At 43.5% G+C, this 16,006-nt stretch overlaps 1 protein-coding gene across 3 annotated transcripts in view; it reads left to right on the top strand.

Annotated features, from left to right (window-relative positions):
• Window positions 1-793: 793 nt before the first annotated feature.
• Window positions 794-16,006, top strand: part of GRHL1 (grainyhead like transcription factor 1) — a 52,005-nt gene continuing 36,792 nt past the window's right edge. Inside the window, exons 1-8 of one of the 3 annotated variants that reach the window (XM_040622810.1) lie at window positions 794-954; window positions 4,141-4,302; window positions 7,956-8,026; window positions 10,146-10,536; window positions 11,577-11,653; window positions 13,078-13,234; window positions 13,423-13,534; window positions 14,492-14,586. In XM_040622810.1, the coding sequence (XP_040478744.1) occupies window positions 4,237-4,302; window positions 7,956-8,026; window positions 10,146-10,536; window positions 11,577-11,653; window positions 13,078-13,234; window positions 13,423-13,534; window positions 14,492-14,586 (969 nt within the window). In that variant the 5' untranslated portion in view covers window positions 794-954; window positions 4,141-4,236. Of the gene's footprint in view, window positions 955-4,115; window positions 4,303-7,955; window positions 8,027-10,145; window positions 10,537-11,576; window positions 11,654-13,077; window positions 13,235-13,422; window positions 13,535-14,491; window positions 14,587-16,006 lie in introns of all 3 variants that reach the window. The other 2 variants (XM_040622809.1, XM_040622811.1) reach the window with 2 other exon arrangements.

The following is a 16,006-nucleotide window of genomic DNA, read 5'->3' as shown; positions in this document are numbered from 1 at the left end:
GGGTGCCCGGGGATTAGAGGTGGGAGACGCGGCGGCCAGCAGTGAGGTGCGGCGCAGAGGAGGGGGACAGGCAGGCCCTTTGGGACCAGGCGGCTGGGGCTGGAGGTTGATGCCACCGCTCGGCAGGTCCTCACCCCGGCCGCAGGAGGGGAAACAACGGTTGCCCAGTGACTGTCACATAGCGGCCAATGTAAGATGGATGCGCAGGAGGTTCCAAAGCCGGACAGCTGCGGTGGGCTCGGCGAGGAAGGAGACATCTGAGCTTTCTCAGGTAAAAGCCAGAAGCCTCATAAATAAGCGGACTCGGACCAAGAGGCGGCACGAGGACTGGGCGCTTCACAGACCCGGGGAGGGAAGGTACCCAAGGCAGCCGAGCGGCGGACCCCGGGCTGCGAGGCTCCGTTACTGGAGCGCGGAGGGCTTCGGTGGGCTAGCGGGGCGGGACGGACCTGCAAGGCCCGAGAAGGGGGCGCCAAGACACGGCCTGTCCCTCAGGTGAGCCGCCAAGGGCTGCGGGCGCGCGGAGGCCCGCGAAGGGGCGGGAGGTGCGCGCAGGGGCCGCGCGGCCACGCCAGTCCCGGCGGGAGGCAGGCCGAGAGCGCGGGGCGCGCCTCACGGACGCGGCCACGCGGAGCGGCGGCCCCCGCCCCGGCGCCCCAGGTACCGGCCAATCAGGTGGCGCCGCCGGCCGCCCGGTCCCGAGGCCCCGCCCCGGGCCGGCGAGCCGCCAGCCAATGGGCGGTCGAGCCCGGGCGCCCAGAGCGCGCAGCCCGCGCGGAGCCGGCTCAGAGCGAGAAAAGCTAACCCAACCCGTCGGGGCCGCCGCTCCGGACCCGCTGCCGCCGCCGCCGCCGCCGCCTACTCCCCCCGGATCGGGTGTACTGTCCCAACCCGAAAGTCCAGTTCTGCGGCCCGGCAGCGGCGAGCAAGCGCGATGACACAGGAGTACGACAAGTGAGTGAGGCGCCGGCGCGCGAGTCCAGCCGTGCGGCTTCAGGCCGCCGCTGCACACCGGGCTGGCCGCACCTGCCGCGAGGCCGGGAGAGGCGAGGGCGGGCGGGGGTGCGACGCCGGGCGCCGGGCGCGGGGCGAGGCCTGGCGGGCGGGGACGCGAAGAGGGCCGGGAGGGAGGGGGGCTCGTCTCGCCGTCCACTTCATCCCCGCCGCGGCCTCTGCCCTCGGCACCCCCTCCCCCGCGCCTTTGTTCCACCAAAGTCCCCGGGGGAGACCCTTGCCTTGGGGACTCAATTTAGGAGGGGAGACTTCCCTCCTTGATCCCCACCCCCGTCTCAGCGGCCTCTTCAGGGGGACCACCCCGCGGGTGCGCCCCCATCTCCGTTCTGCTGCTGTCAAGGATGCGGGGAGGGAGATTCGGGGCGCCGCGCGGGACCCCCGCCAGGGTCGCTTTTGCTCAGGGGGGCCAGCGGAGCGTTTTGGGACCCGCTCCCCCGCTGGGAAGGTAGACGTCTCGGGTAATCAGCCCCTGTCGTCCAGCCATCTCCTTCAGTCCGCCTGCTAGAACTTCCGAAAGGAGAAATTAGGGAAAAGTTGAAGTGCTCTGATGTCCTGGCATTTTCCCCCCTCTGGCTGGCAGTGTGAGTGAGAAAATTGTTGTAGGAGTTATTTTGCCACTTGCATCATTGATGGTAATTACAGATTACTGTAATTAAAAATCTTCGGAAAATATCAAGAGGATGAAATCTGCTTCGAAATCTGGGTGATAAACAGAACGTACTGTACTAATACACCTTTTGAAGTTCGTGATTGAAGAAATACTTTTGACAAATGCAAGGTGATAATGTAAGATATTAACATTGAGGGACACTGGGTGAGGGATATTTCTATGTTTTCTTTGCAACTTTTCTGTAATTGTAAAATTGTTGCGAAATAAAACACTTATTAGTAAAAAAGTATATTGCACCAAACCAATCTGTATACTTCAGATGGGTAAATCCCTATCAGAGCTGTTCCTTCCAGTTTTATAATTATTTGTTAAGGATCATTTTATTTAAGTGTGCTCTTTTTCCGATTGGGAAGGTTAGATACTGTGTATGGGGTATCTTCAATGGATTAATCTTGTGTTGTAGAATGTGCAGTTAAATTATCACTTGAAATATGTTTCAGAAGTCTTGAGAGATCACCGATGAAGGGTTTGAGACTTACCAAAGGCAGTGATGGGCCTTTAGGGACTAGCAACTGCCTGACTGTCATATGAGGAAGTAGACTAAGACAGGCAACTGGTTACTGTTTATTTCTTGACTTATGGTTTAGATAAGGCAAATTTCCAAAGCTACAATTTTGGCCTTAGGCACACTTTGGAAATGGAAGACACCTCCAGGGTGATCACAAACAAAACCATTTGCAAAAAATATTTTCTGTTGCCTGTACAAATTTGGGATGGGGGTGGGAGAAGAAGGTAAGCTGAAAAACTAGCATTACGGGAATTGAATGAGCCAAGCGCTGTCATAATCTCCTGGAAGTAGCTATTACACTATTAATAATAGCTTAGCCGCACACCAGTAAATCACCCCAAGATACCACTGTTATACTCTGCTCCTAATGGTGTAGGGAATGCCCTTTTGTGTGTTTATTTATTTATTGTGAATTTGAGGTTTGTACACATCGCCTTCATTTTAAATAAACTGCTTCTTTGTGTTTCTTTTGTGTTAGCATAGTACACCCCCTGAAGACCGCTTTTCCTACTAAATGTAATTAGCATTTGGATTTTATGCCTTGGATTTTATGCCTAGACATGAGTTTAAAACACCGACTTCCAACTAAGACCTGATTTTGAGGATAAATTAAGTTGTTGGTCCGCGTTCCCACCCCTTTTCAAAGATGTTCTCCTTTTTAAAAATCTGTATCTGTTTTTAAAGGGCCTGGGTGACTGCCAAAAACCTAACCTTTGTTGATTACTTGAAAAGATAGTCAATCTTTCTACATTCACTTTTAGAGTAGGTAGGTCACCTTTAGGCCATTTACATATTTCATTTGTGTGTTGCAATGAGAGCTGAGCCTTAAATTTGCTTGTTAGAATACTGATAATTCAGAGTAGTTTTGAACATTAGCAATTTTTTTTCCCTTAAAAAAAACCCTGCTTCATTTTGCTGGAGTTTGTGTTTTACTTTTTCTCCTTATTGACTTATTAAATAGTACCAGCTGAACGGTTGTTGAGACTGTTGACATTTCAAGTTTTTGGAATCAGTAATGTTTGTTTTAATCCTTAAAATTAAATCTTCTGTAAGACTTTACTAAGATCTCCGTTGATTTTCTGGATTTTTCCCATCAAACTACAATGTTAAAATGAAACCGTTCTTGCCCAGTGTGAAAATCTAGTAAAGATTTTTAAAAACAGATTTCCCACCTACTTTCTTTAAAAGCTCTTTTTGTTCAGTGGCTTTATTTATTGTTGTAGATTCTTAAGTGTTTATCTCTAAGATAAACAGTTAACTCCCATGCCAGAAAATTATGGCTCCTTATTGATTTACAGTCCCCTTTGGCCACATTCCATGCTCAATCTGCTGGTAATCAGTAGACTATTCTAACTTTCTCATATACCCCCGAGGATTAACCGAAGTCGCTCTTTTTCTTTCCGCCCCCTCCTCCTCTCTCCCTGGTTTGTGGGTAGGAAAGTTTTTAAGGCATGGTATCAACAGGAGAAAGAGGGAAGTAACATGTAGCAGCATGATGAGTGAACAGTGTACACTCTCTTTAAGAGGGTACAGTCCTAACTGTAGATGTCTGAGGAGAATGTTCTATTTTGCCTTGCATTGTCCTTGTGTTTGTTTACTGAAGTATTTGAATAGCCTGGCATTTTCTTGGAGTGTTTTGTTTTGTTTTGTTTTGCCAAATAGTATATCCTGGGTCACATGTGTAGGTTAACTGCAGGTTCCCTGGCTGCCTCAATACCGTATATCTTACTGGGGGACCCGTCGGTGTGCGTTCCAGTGGGTTGTCTCCTGGTCTTGTCTTAATCTACTTTGCTGGGGGGGGTCATTAGGCTATTTTATTGGCATATCAAGGAATTGGTTGTTTGGGTCTTTAAAAGTTTGCTTATGGTTCCTTGCGGTAAAGTATGAGGTGTATCTATATGTGTGTTTTTAATTTCTCTGAAGCAAACGGCCAGTCTTGGTTCTTCAGAATGAAGCCCTTTATCCACAGCGGCGCTCCTATACTAGTGAGGATGAAGCCTGGAAATCCTTCCTGGAAAACCCTCTCACTGCGGCAACCAAAGCGATGATGAGCATCAATGGCGATGAAGACAGTGCCGCCGCGCTGGGCTTGCTCTACGACTATTACAAGGTACACGCGCCTCCGCTGCTGAAACTTCACGACAGGCCGAGATGCACTTGATTCAGCAGCATGTAAAACAGTAATTTGCTGGGAGAATGTAATGCAAGTTGCTTCTCCAGTGACTATAAATAGTTTAATGAGTGCTTTGACTTACTGCGGTTCAAAGCTGAACATCTGCAATCATAGAATCAAAGGGTTGTTTTTAAAATGGGTGAAGCAGCCAGCTGTTCTAGCTCGATCTGACAGGTGAAGCTACCATAAAAGAAGCTGGTAGATGTGTCTTACTGCGATGGAACGTTTTACCAGAGGCACTTGTGCGTGCCCCGAGGAGTAGACAGTGGTTCGTTTACCTGCGCTCTAACCTTTATTCCGATGTAGTCAGAGTGATTTGCTTTTCCTTACATGATCTCACAGATCCTTTGATTTGATTGTGGGATTCATGAAGGAAAAAAAGCTAATTTTTCTAGCCTTGGACTTTCTAATTCTAAGATCGGGATATATTTTCTTGCCTATTTCTATAGATTAGTCTTAATTAAATAGACTCTGTCCTCTGCCTGGAGTTTTATGTGACGTTCCTAACCGGAGATCTGTGTCCTCATCGCCGTCCTAATAACACCGGCCGCCACTTACTGATTACCTCTATCATGCTACACATGTTGCCGGCATGCATGCTATTTCCGATTCCTCCAGAAAGCCTGCAAAATATGTGGTATGATCCCTGTTCCGCAGATGGGAAAAAATGAAGTTCTCAGGTCACGTAACTGGTATGTGTGGCGGTTAGGATCTCAGGCCTGGTGTGGATTGTGCCAGAGTTATCCTCTTCAGCCTGCCACGCTGTCTCCTGTGGAACGTCCTTTGCTTGCTCTATTCTTTGGCATTCTTCTTTCTTTCTTTTTTTTTTTTTTAAAGATTTTATTTTTATTTATTTGACAGAGATAGAGACAGCCAGCGAGAGAGGGAACACAAGCAGGGGGAGTGGGAGAGGAAGAAGCAGGCCCATAGAGGAAGAGCCTGATGTGGGGCTCGATCCCAGAACGCCGGGATCACGCCCTGAGCCGAAGGCAGACGCTTAACTGCTGTGCCACCCAGGCGCCCCTGGCATTCTTCTTTCTGCTCAGTAATAGTATGTGGTGATGGCTATATACCACAGTTTGTTTTTGCCATATTTTTGTTTTTTGAAACTTCCAGACCTATAGAAAATTTCGATTTAATCGGACGATTAACTCCCAGATACTTTCACTTAGATTCACCAGTTGCTTACATTTTGTTACATTCTGGCACTGTATTCTTTCCTGAATATAAGAAATACAGAGGGTGGAGGCACCTGGGTGGCTCAGTCAGTTAAGCGGCTGCCTTCAGCTCAAGTCACGATCCCGGGATCATGGGATCAAGCCCCGCTGTTGGGCTCCCTGCTCATGGGAAGTCTGCTTCTCCCTGTCCCTCTGCCTGCAGCTCCCCCTGCTTGTGCTCTCACGCTCTAGCTCCCTTCGCGCACATGCGCTCGCTCGCCCGCGCGCTCTCTCTCTCTCTCTCTCTGTCTTAAATAAATAAATAAACTCTTAGAAAGAAAGAAAAAGAAAGAAAGAAAGAAAGAAAGAAAGAAAGAAAGAAAGAAAGAAAGAAAGAAAGAAAGAAAGAAAGAAAGAAAAATGCAGAGGGGGAAAAAACAGAGAAGATAGCTTGATTATGATTACCAAATTTGGCTGGGACCTAAAGAAAAGATTTCATTATTTTCTGGTATGAGGCCATGTATCCAGTTTGTTGTGTTTGAGAGACTGAGGTAAGTTTTGTTTTATTCTGTTTTGTTTCTTTGAATATGAAGGGAAACTTGTGTGGTAACTGATGACGCTAGAAGAAATCTTTGCCTGGGAAGTTGAGCCGAAGAATTCCTTCGAAGTGGAACTTACAATATATCGATTCTTCTTACATCTTGTTTTCTTTTTTTTTTTTTTTAAAGATTTTATTTATTTATTTGACAGAGATAGAGACAGCCAGCGAGAGAGGGAACACAAGCAGGAACACAAGCAGGGGGAGTGGGAGAGGAAGAAGCAGGCTCATAGCAGAGGAGCCTGATGTGGGGCTCGATCCCATAACACTGGGATCACGCCCTGAGCCGAAGGCAGATACTTAACCGCTGTGCCACCCAGGCGCCCCTACATCTTGTTTTCTTGACTCAATCAGTGTAAAAATCATAAGTTCCTAAGTATTGTTTACGAAGTTTGAAGTTATGTATTTTTAACTGAAACTTTTGAGAATGGAAATGGGAGAAAACCAGCAAGTTTAGTACCAGAAAGACTGATGTAATAATAGTGATTGCAAGGGTTATGTGCATATGCGTTTTAAATAAAGGGTCCTAAAAGTATTTTACATCTTAGGAGGAGATAAACCATCTGTCCATTAAGGGTGACAATCTTAGTACTAATATGTTGGCTTCTTATGACAGGTGTAACATTGTTTTCTTTTTTAAATGAACTGATTTGTTTCAGTTCTTTGGATATAGTCATCTGTCGTTTTTACATAATAACTTTTTAAGTAGGCTCCATCCACGCCCAGCATGGATTCCGACCCGGGGCTGGAAGTCACCACCCTGACATCAAGACCTGAGCTGAGGGGCGCCTGGGTGGCTCAGTCGTTGAGCATCTGCCTTCGACTCCGGGCGTGATCCCAGGGTTCTGGGATCGAGCCCCGCATCAGGCTCCCTGCTCCACTGGGAAGCCTGCTTCTTCCTCTCCCACTCCCCCTGCTTGTGTTCCCTCTCTCGCTGGCTGTCTCTCTCTCTCTGTCAAATAAATAAATAAAAATCTTAAAAAAAAAAAAAAAAGACCTGAGCTGAGATCAAGAGTGGACACTTAACCAACTGAGCCACCCAGGTGCCCCTATGTAATAACTTTGATAAAGCTTTAAAAGCACATTGTTAACACATGAAACAATTTATTTTGTGTTTAAAGGTAATTGTATTCATACATTCACATTGAAAACAGTTTCAAACATTTAGCAACTTTGGAGTACATGTTGGGAACTAGTCTCGAGTGGGTTGATGTCTGCGGTACACCTGTAATGTTAGCCTGCTTTCACCTCCTATGTAAAGAATAGCAGAATCAATCAAAAAAGGTATAGAACAAACCTAGTTCAGTTTGTCCTTCGGGTACCAGATAATGTGAATTGCACGGTATCTGAAGAAATTTATCACTTGAAGCCGGCACTGGGATCTTGGAAATGAACTGTTAGCATGGCTGATCCTTTTGATTGTGCATTTGATCTGTAAGGAGGGGTCGTGAAAAGGAGCAGCAAGAATACTGAGAGTCCAGTTGTGTTCTCAGCAGCTTCTGGTTTATTCCATAGCGTGGATAAATGGGTAAAACCAAGCCAGAGGTGTTTTTTTTTAAGAGAAGAAACCCAAACTCAATGACGAAGTAAATCTGTGATGCCCTGAGTTTATTTGGCAACTAAAGAATCGTCAGTTTTTACATATTAACCTTGTGACAAGATTTGTAAGCTCTTGAAGGCAGACACTGTCTTATTCGTTGTGTATCCCCACTGCCTGGCATTTGGTGGGCGATCAAGTGGACATGTGAGTGATTGAACTTAACTGAAAAATAAGAGGCTGTATCTATACTCCACTAAGTGAGAACTAAATTGTGTCGTGTTTGTTAATATCTAAGGTTCCAAGAGAGAGGAGGTCATCAACAGCAAAGCCAGATGGTGAGCACCCAGAGCCAGATCACAGCAAAAGGTAACGTCTAATAGCATAAAATAGTACTGTTGTATTGTCACAGGTGTCTGTGACAATAAAGCAGGAGTTTAAATGAAAAAGCTTTAGTGGAACAGGTAAGTGATAATTATGATTCTGTTGCTCTGAGAAGTTGCCAGTTTCTTTAGACATAGTTGCCTTTTTTGCAAAACAAAGCATTAACTTTCTTTTTCTGTGGAGGGATGTTTTTAGCAATAATGTAAGCAAACTGTTCCCTTATTTGTCTTTGAGTTTCTCTTAAGAAGGGTGTGGCATTTAATGCAAAGGTGGGGTCCTTTAAAAAAAATTAAGTACCAGTGATCTTGAATAATGGCCTAAGTAAAACGTAATGAAGCAGCTGTATTCCAAACTCCTGTTGAAGTTATTTTAGGTTATTTAGGTTAAAACTTTCAGAAATTAAGGCTTGACTTTATAGCCCTGAAAAATAATTTAAGCATACCTTGTAAATTTCCCTATGTTCTATTAGTAATAGAAATAAATGGATATATTTATATTATATTATATTATATTATATTATATTATATTATATTATATTATATTATATTATTTATTTGGAGAGTGCAAGAAAGGGGGGGGCAGAGGGAGAGAGATAATCATAAGCAGGCTCCAGGCCTAGCTTGGAGCCCGACACAGGGCTCGATCTCATAATTCTGAGATCATGACCTGAACTGAAATCAAGAGTCAGATGCATCACCGACTAAGCCTCCTAGGCACCCCAGGAGTAAAATATTTTTAAAGAAAGAATGGTCACTCAGAATCCCACTATCTCAATGATTTATTTATTCATATTTGGGTGTGCCTGCACATTTTATGTGGTTGTGGTTGTATTCACAGATAGCATTTGATAGTTTGTGTTCTTCTAGTTAATCCCTTCCATGAGTGTTTTCCATGTTGCTGTTTTCATCTTCATAATTACCCTTTGGAGAAGGACTTACGGCTTTTATTATGTTACTTTTTATTATGGGTATTTTCAAACAACAAAAGTAGAGAAATAATGTAAGCCTGTGTGTATCATTACTAGCCTCAACAGTTACTAAGGTAATTCCTCCTGTTTAATCTATTCTTCCCTCTTCTCCAACTTTTAATGCTTATTTTTGCTATAGTTTTTAAGCAAAACTTAGTTATCCTAACATTAAGGCTCTAATTTTTTTCTACCACTACAGAGCCTTGACAAATAACTTTCTGGATAGCTTTTCCTTTTGTTCTTTCGTTAGGATAAATTCTTGGGAGTGAATTTATGGTGCAAGGTTTGTACATTTCATTGATCTGAAATGTACAAAACTGCCAAGTTGCTTTTTTCCTTAAAGGTATGAGCCTATATTGTTTGAGGGGGCTTTGAAAATTCACTGATTTTACCCTGGACTAGAAATCATCTTCTGTTGCCCAGGATATTTATTAAACCAAAAGCAATTTTATGCAAACATATCTACCTGTGCAATGTAACCATCGGTTTTCTTTTGGTGGTAGAGAAAGCCAAATAAGCGTAGGTAGTAGGGAAAGTCGTGGCCAAGGGATGACCGTTCATACTTCTCGAGCCCTTGTGCGCCAGGCATCATCATACACATTTCAGCACCTCGTCCCATTTCGTCCTCGTCACAACCTTGTGAGGATAGACAGATAGCATTATTACCCCCATTTTATAGATGAGCATGTGCTTGCTAAGAGATGAAATAGCTCAGCAAAGGTCACAGAACTTGAGCCAAGGCAGAAGGACTCTAGTCTGTGCTTGAAGCACGGTGCTGTTCCAGCCAGTTCCGTTCGTAGCTTCAGGCTTCTAGTGAAATATGACCATTGTATTAGGATTATTGAAGATAAAGTGTAGGAGGAGAGCTCTGAGTTCTCTAGATTTCAAATGAAATTTTACTTGATACTTTTGGATTTTATCACTGATTAACCATGAAGTCTTTTTTTTCTTGCTCTAATAATGGGTTGTCATTGCCATTTTCTATTTATTTGGCTTCTCTCAAGTGTATGATTATTATTATTATTACTATTGCACAGGACCCAGTGGCCCATTGCCATTAGGAAAATAAAATTGTCAAAGAACTGTATCAACACTGAGTTTGAAAACACAGTTTTCTTTTCTTATCTTTTCTTAAAGAAACAGCATACCAAATGTGACTGAGCAGTCCCTCATTTCTGCTGGAGAAAACAGAGTACAAGTACTGAAAAATGTGCCATTTAACATTGTCCTTCCCCATGGCAACCAACTGGGCATTGATAAGAGAGGCCATCTAACAACTCCTGATACAACAGTCACTGTCTCCATAGCAACAATGCCTACCCACTCCATCAAGACAGAAACCCAGCCCCATGGCTTTGCTGTGGGAATCTCTCCAGCAGTATATCATCCTGAGCCCACGGAGCGGGTGGTGGTTTTCGACCGGAATCTTAGTGCTGACCAGTTCAGCTCTGGTGCTCAACCCCCAAATGCTCAAAGGCGAACTCCAGACTCTACCTTCTCAGAGACCTTCAAGGAAGGCGTTCAGGAGGTACAGGAAATGCAAGCATCTTCCCAAGACGTTTGTGTGTTTGTATAAGTATTAGGTTCCACCTCTTCCTCGTTATGTAAGCTTGAAACTCAGCCTGAAATGAATGGATTAGGAACAAGAGATTTTTTTTTTTTTTTTTACGAGAAAAGGCCCATGGGTATAATTTGTAAACTAAACCTACAAAACCAGAAATTATTATCAAGGGCACATGGCTAATCTTACCAGTATTTGAGTTAACAATTATGATTTCAGCTAAGTGATTTGTTGGAGAAAGAGAACCCCATACCTAATCTTCCATCAGCAACAGATATCTCCACATGAGTCTGTTTTCAGCTTTTGCCCTAGACCAAAACAAGGCTCCTACGGTTGGTCTCCGTATGACATGACTTCTCATGTACTTGCTTGGTCTCCCTCGGTTGGAAGCAGAGTCAGGGAGGCAGTAGATCGTGCTGATGAATGCGTTGTGTGAAATTTACAGGTTACCTCCAGACACTTTGGGGGGCTTATGGTGATGAACACCTCTCAGGTAAAAGTTAGGGAGTGGAGATGTTCGAAGCCATATTTAATGTCTCTCTGGGGAAAGGAACATCCCTCTGCTTATGGAGTTAGGAGCAGAAGAGTAGTCTTTTCTGAGAAAAATGCACCAATCCATCCAGCAGTGGTGCAGACTTGATATTGTATCTTCACCTAGTGTGATGATCCCCAAAAGTCATGAGATTTTGGTTGCAGATTCTAGAGTTTGAACAGAATTGAGATGTGTGGGGAAGCTGGGAAAAGGGGACAAGGCAGCAGTCTGGGGGGTACCTGCACTGATTGTTTCATCTAATTGAGTGGCATATAAAATGGTGGTTTTTCCTTCAGAATTGTTTTTGTAGAGTTAAGATTTTTTTTTTTTAGAGTTAAGATTTTTATTTTAAAACGAATATCGAGTGAGTAGTGGGTTGCCGTAAGCCACATACTTCTGTGCTGTACCATATATTGGTCTTTAGTAAGCCTGATAACCAGTTAAATAGTTGTGGCTTATTACATTGATATTTCAGGTTTTCTTCCCCTCGGATCTCAGTCTACGGATGCCTGGCATGAATTCAGAGGACTATGTTTTTGACAGTGTTTCTGGGTAATAGTTGTCTTTTAATTTGATTTTTAACTTTCAGCTTTTATGACTTTTTTGTTAATTTGATATTGGAAAATCAGAGGTGGCTTTGGTGGTATTATCTTTGCTAGAGGACATTTGCTTTAGTGCATTTAATTTTGAGCTCTGTACTGTGTTTCATGTTTCCTTAATTCTTGGTGTTGGTGCTTTTTCTTTCCTTCAGTTTCTTTATGTGATGGTAGTAGAATGGAATCTAAAAGAAGAGAAGAGGCGATTAAATTAGATCCCTGAGCTCCCTTCTGTTTCCAAAAGCATATAATTCTGTGAGAATTTAGGAAAAACATCAAGTGGATAAAGGCTTTTATTTTTTATTAGCCTCACTCGTGGTAAAGTAGATGAAGTCAGCTTTTTTCTGACCTGACAACCTCTTCTTTTAAAACCTCACAAAATTGTACCCACGCCGGGAATATGAATATCTTCCAAGTTAATTATGAAAATGTACAAACACCTTCGGATGTTTTTAAAAATCATTTAGGATTTCATTTTATACATTTGTCTTATGCATTTTTTGTATGCTGTATTTTGAAGTAAAAACAGTTTATTTTTAAAGTCAGGGATTTTATGGAAATTGAGACTTCCCTTAAAGACCCGCCTCAAGGTACAAGAGTCACCAACTCAGATGCCTTTAGGATCTAAGATAGGGGTCAGCAAACCTTTTTCTGTGAAGGATCAGATAGTACATATTTCAGCTTCGTGGGCCTTATAGCCTCTGTCGCGACTGCCCAGCTCTGCCACTGCGGCACAAAAGAGCTGTAGATGATACGTAAATAAGGGTTGTGGTTGTATTCCAATAAAACTTTATTTATAAAAATAGGTGCAATTTTCGACCTCTGGTCCAGGAAGGTTATTAAACAACTTGAGGGAGATACATGCATGTTGCTTCAAGGTGATAATAAAGGTAGAGAACTGTGCAGTGCCCATCCAAAGACATTTAAATTACAAGCAAAAACAACAAAAAGTGCCATGCACACCAAATCGAATTTAATCAGAGGCCTACCAGCCACCTGTTTACAGCCTTTGCTGGGCAAATACCACATTGGCAGCATGTCTTGTGAGATTTCCTTCCAAAATCTTTTTCAGCTGCTAGTATCTTTAGTATCCTTAGCTTCTAAACTTCTAATTTTTAACCTTATTACTTCATAGAATTTCTAGTAGACATTTTGTAGCCCCGCATATTAGAGATTTGAGAATGTCTGCGTTGCTTAAGATTATATTTACCGCGCAAGAAGTAGCCAGTGCTATTTATAACATGACACAGTCCGTTGGGTGTTGCCTGGTGGTTGGCTGTTTGCATACATCCACACTGAAGTATTTCAAGATCGCGCTAACGCGTAAAGAAAGCTTCCAAAAGAGTGGATTAGAGAGCTGTGGCTTTTTTTGTTCTTTAGGAACAACTTTGAATATACCCTAGAAGCCTCAAAGTCTCTTCGACAGAAGCCAGGAGACAGCACCATGACATACCTGAACAAAGGCCAGTTCTACCCTGTCACCTTGAAGGAGGTGAACAGCAGCGAGGGGATCCACCGGCCCATCAGCAAAGTCCGAGTAAGTTCTGCCCTTAGTTCTGTTCCCTAGGCCAGCTAGTCAGAGCTGAGTACCCCGGGTCTGAAGATCTAAACGAAGGCTGAAAATGGCAGTTTTCAGCCTTAACTGGAAAATAGGACACCGAGTAGGATTTCCAAAAGATACTCACGCTTTAGTGCCTCCATATTATAATGCATTCTCTTCCATAGAGTGTGATCATGGTGGTTTTTGCAGAAGACAAAAGCAGAGAAGATCAATTAAGGCATTGGAAATACTGGCACTCCCGGCAGCACACAGCGAAACAAAGATGCATTGATATAGGTAAGTAGCTCTGGAGCCTGCTTTTATTCCCAGAGGTGCGAGCATCCAGTTTTCTAATTCCAGTTATTTTTGGCAGTGATCAGCTTCCTGCCGAAAGCATTTGAATTTTTATGCCAGCTACTGATCTGTTCCAAACACTGTTCTCGGCCTCCTGGAATCAGTGCTCTTAACATTACTTCCTTCATAAGGACATGTGGCCCATGCAGTGCCTCCCCAGACGACACTGGGGCCTGAAACTCAGTCGCTTGCTCTCATGAGTGCCCTGCTCTTTGGTCTGCAAAGTTTTTGAGGTGAAATGTCTTCCTTAAGAGATACTGATTATTTATAGATGATGGTAAAGTGGAGGGGGAAAAAAAAAAGAAAGTAAAAGTAAATACTGCTGCCGGGCGCTTACCTAACCATCTCCCCTGGTTCCGTGCTGAACTGCGCGGCTAGACTCTCCGTCCTTAGAGAGACCCAGAGGTGTATCACCTGGGGTATAACCGGGCAAATCCGTATTTAATGAAGTGGCTTTATGAGAATGGCTGTTCTTGCCGTGTATATAATTTTTGTATAAAGCCGTTGTCTGTATCACAAGCTGGCCCTCAATCTTAGTGTTATTTCTTTTGTCTTTTGTAACGTTCGTGTTCTCTTTTCAGAAAAATTAAAAGAGCTGAGTTCTAATCTTGGTTCTCTGGGCTAGTTTTGTGACCTTAGAACAGTTACTTAAACTTTTTAGTCCCAAGTATCTTAACTTTGACATAATAGGAAAAAATTAAATATGTCCAAGCTTACCTGTATTTTAAAAATCCTGTGATTCTTTTTCTTCATCTTTTGAAACTTTTTCAACCCAACAACATGTTCATTTAAGTTTTTCGGAGGCAATAATATGGAAAATGGAATCTTATTTTGAAGTGCTACAATCTCACGTTGGAACCAGAAATCATGATTTCGCTTTCTTTTTCATCACTCATGTAGCTGACTATAAAGAAAGCTTCAATACCATCAGTAACATTGAGGAGATTGCGTATAATGCCATTTCCTTCACTTGGGACATTAATGACGAAGCAAAGGTAGGTGACGGAGTCCAGGGGCTCCTCCACTTCCAGCTTTTTGAGGGAAAGTGGGAGGAGCTTAAGGATTTGCCAACTGATTTTTTTTTTTAATGGTTTTACATGTTTTTGTTCTTTTGCTAAGGAATAGGGAGAATAAGCTTGGTAAAAGGATGGGTTAGAGCCATGAAGTCATGAAGTGCATGAAAATGAGACAAGACTTTGGGAGGAGAAATGCTGTTGTCTCATCAGCGTCCTTCCTTCTGACTTAGCAGAGCCAGCTGGATTCTCAACTTTCCCTCGTTTCATTATTTTATATTTTTTGAAAGTATGGCTTCTTCCAGATGTTGCAAAACTGTCCTTGTCTCCTCTCCTTCCTCCAAAAAGGACAGTTTTTGCCCACCTGCTTCAGCACGTGTGGTGCCATGCGTGAACCTGCAGAGTGGGTGGGGGGGAAGCCTGCCACTACACGCTGTATATCGGGGCACCTGACGCCCCATTCCCTGTGCTCCTTTTCCTTATTTGCAGAGTGGCCTTAATAGCTGCCTCCTCCCTCCTGTGGGCACGTCGCGTAGATGATGGAAACAATGTCCATGAAGCTGTTGGAGTTTCTTCAGAAAAGCTCTTAAATACAAGTTCTTGTTAGCAATGCTCTCCTACCGTTACCTTCAAATACAGCTAGAGTAAGGCTCTCCTCTCTCGGGCTTTTCCTCATGAAGAATTGCCTCCAATTCACATGGTCATTTGGATCATTCTAATTGGAGTATTTGGTCCTCGCGAGAAAAATTAAGCATACTCTTCTGTCATTTCTGCCCTTCCCACAGCATTCTTTTAGTATAATTCCTCTTTCACAGAATTATAGGGTTTTGGTATTTAGTTTTCTCTTTCGGTTACTTGAAAAATTGGGAGCTCAGGCATCACAGGAGAAATGCCTCCTCATTTGTGGGCAGTGGTGTGGAGCTGGCCTTGTCCACGCCTTGCAGACTTGCAGTGTGCGTCGCACTGCTCTGCGGCAGGGAGCAGGTGCAAAGCGAGGACCACCTGCCTGTCCTTCTCAACCTTTCTTATTTTTTCTTTTACTTATTCAACGTGAAGTTCAGCAGTGATGGAATAAGACAACATTAGGTGTTAATTATTCCATAATTTCATTTTTTACTGCCTGGGGTTTGCTTTTAAAAAAATCATGGATTCTTGAGAACCATGTGAACTTTATGTTATAATTGCTTTCCTTTCTTATTGGGGGCGTCCTGTCTAAGGCAAAAGCGTGTCTTCAGTGGAGGATATAGTGAGTTGCGTCTGCCAGTCTGTAAGGAAGCGTACGTTACTGCAATCTAATGAAGGGCTTCTTGCCAACCACCTTGATCTTACACAGGTGTCCTCGGATTGCTTAGTCCAGAGTCTGGTGCTTCATTAAACCGTAAATTCACTACCGAAGAGCTGT

This window comes from Ursus maritimus, unplaced genomic scaffold (assembly GCF_017311325.1).
Source record: "Ursus maritimus isolate PB19 unplaced genomic scaffold, ASM1731132v1 scaffold_6, whole genome shotgun sequence".
NCBI lineage: Eukaryota > Metazoa > Chordata > Mammalia > Carnivora > Ursidae > Ursus > Ursus maritimus.
This window is presented reverse-complemented; position numbering and strand designations above follow the sequence as displayed.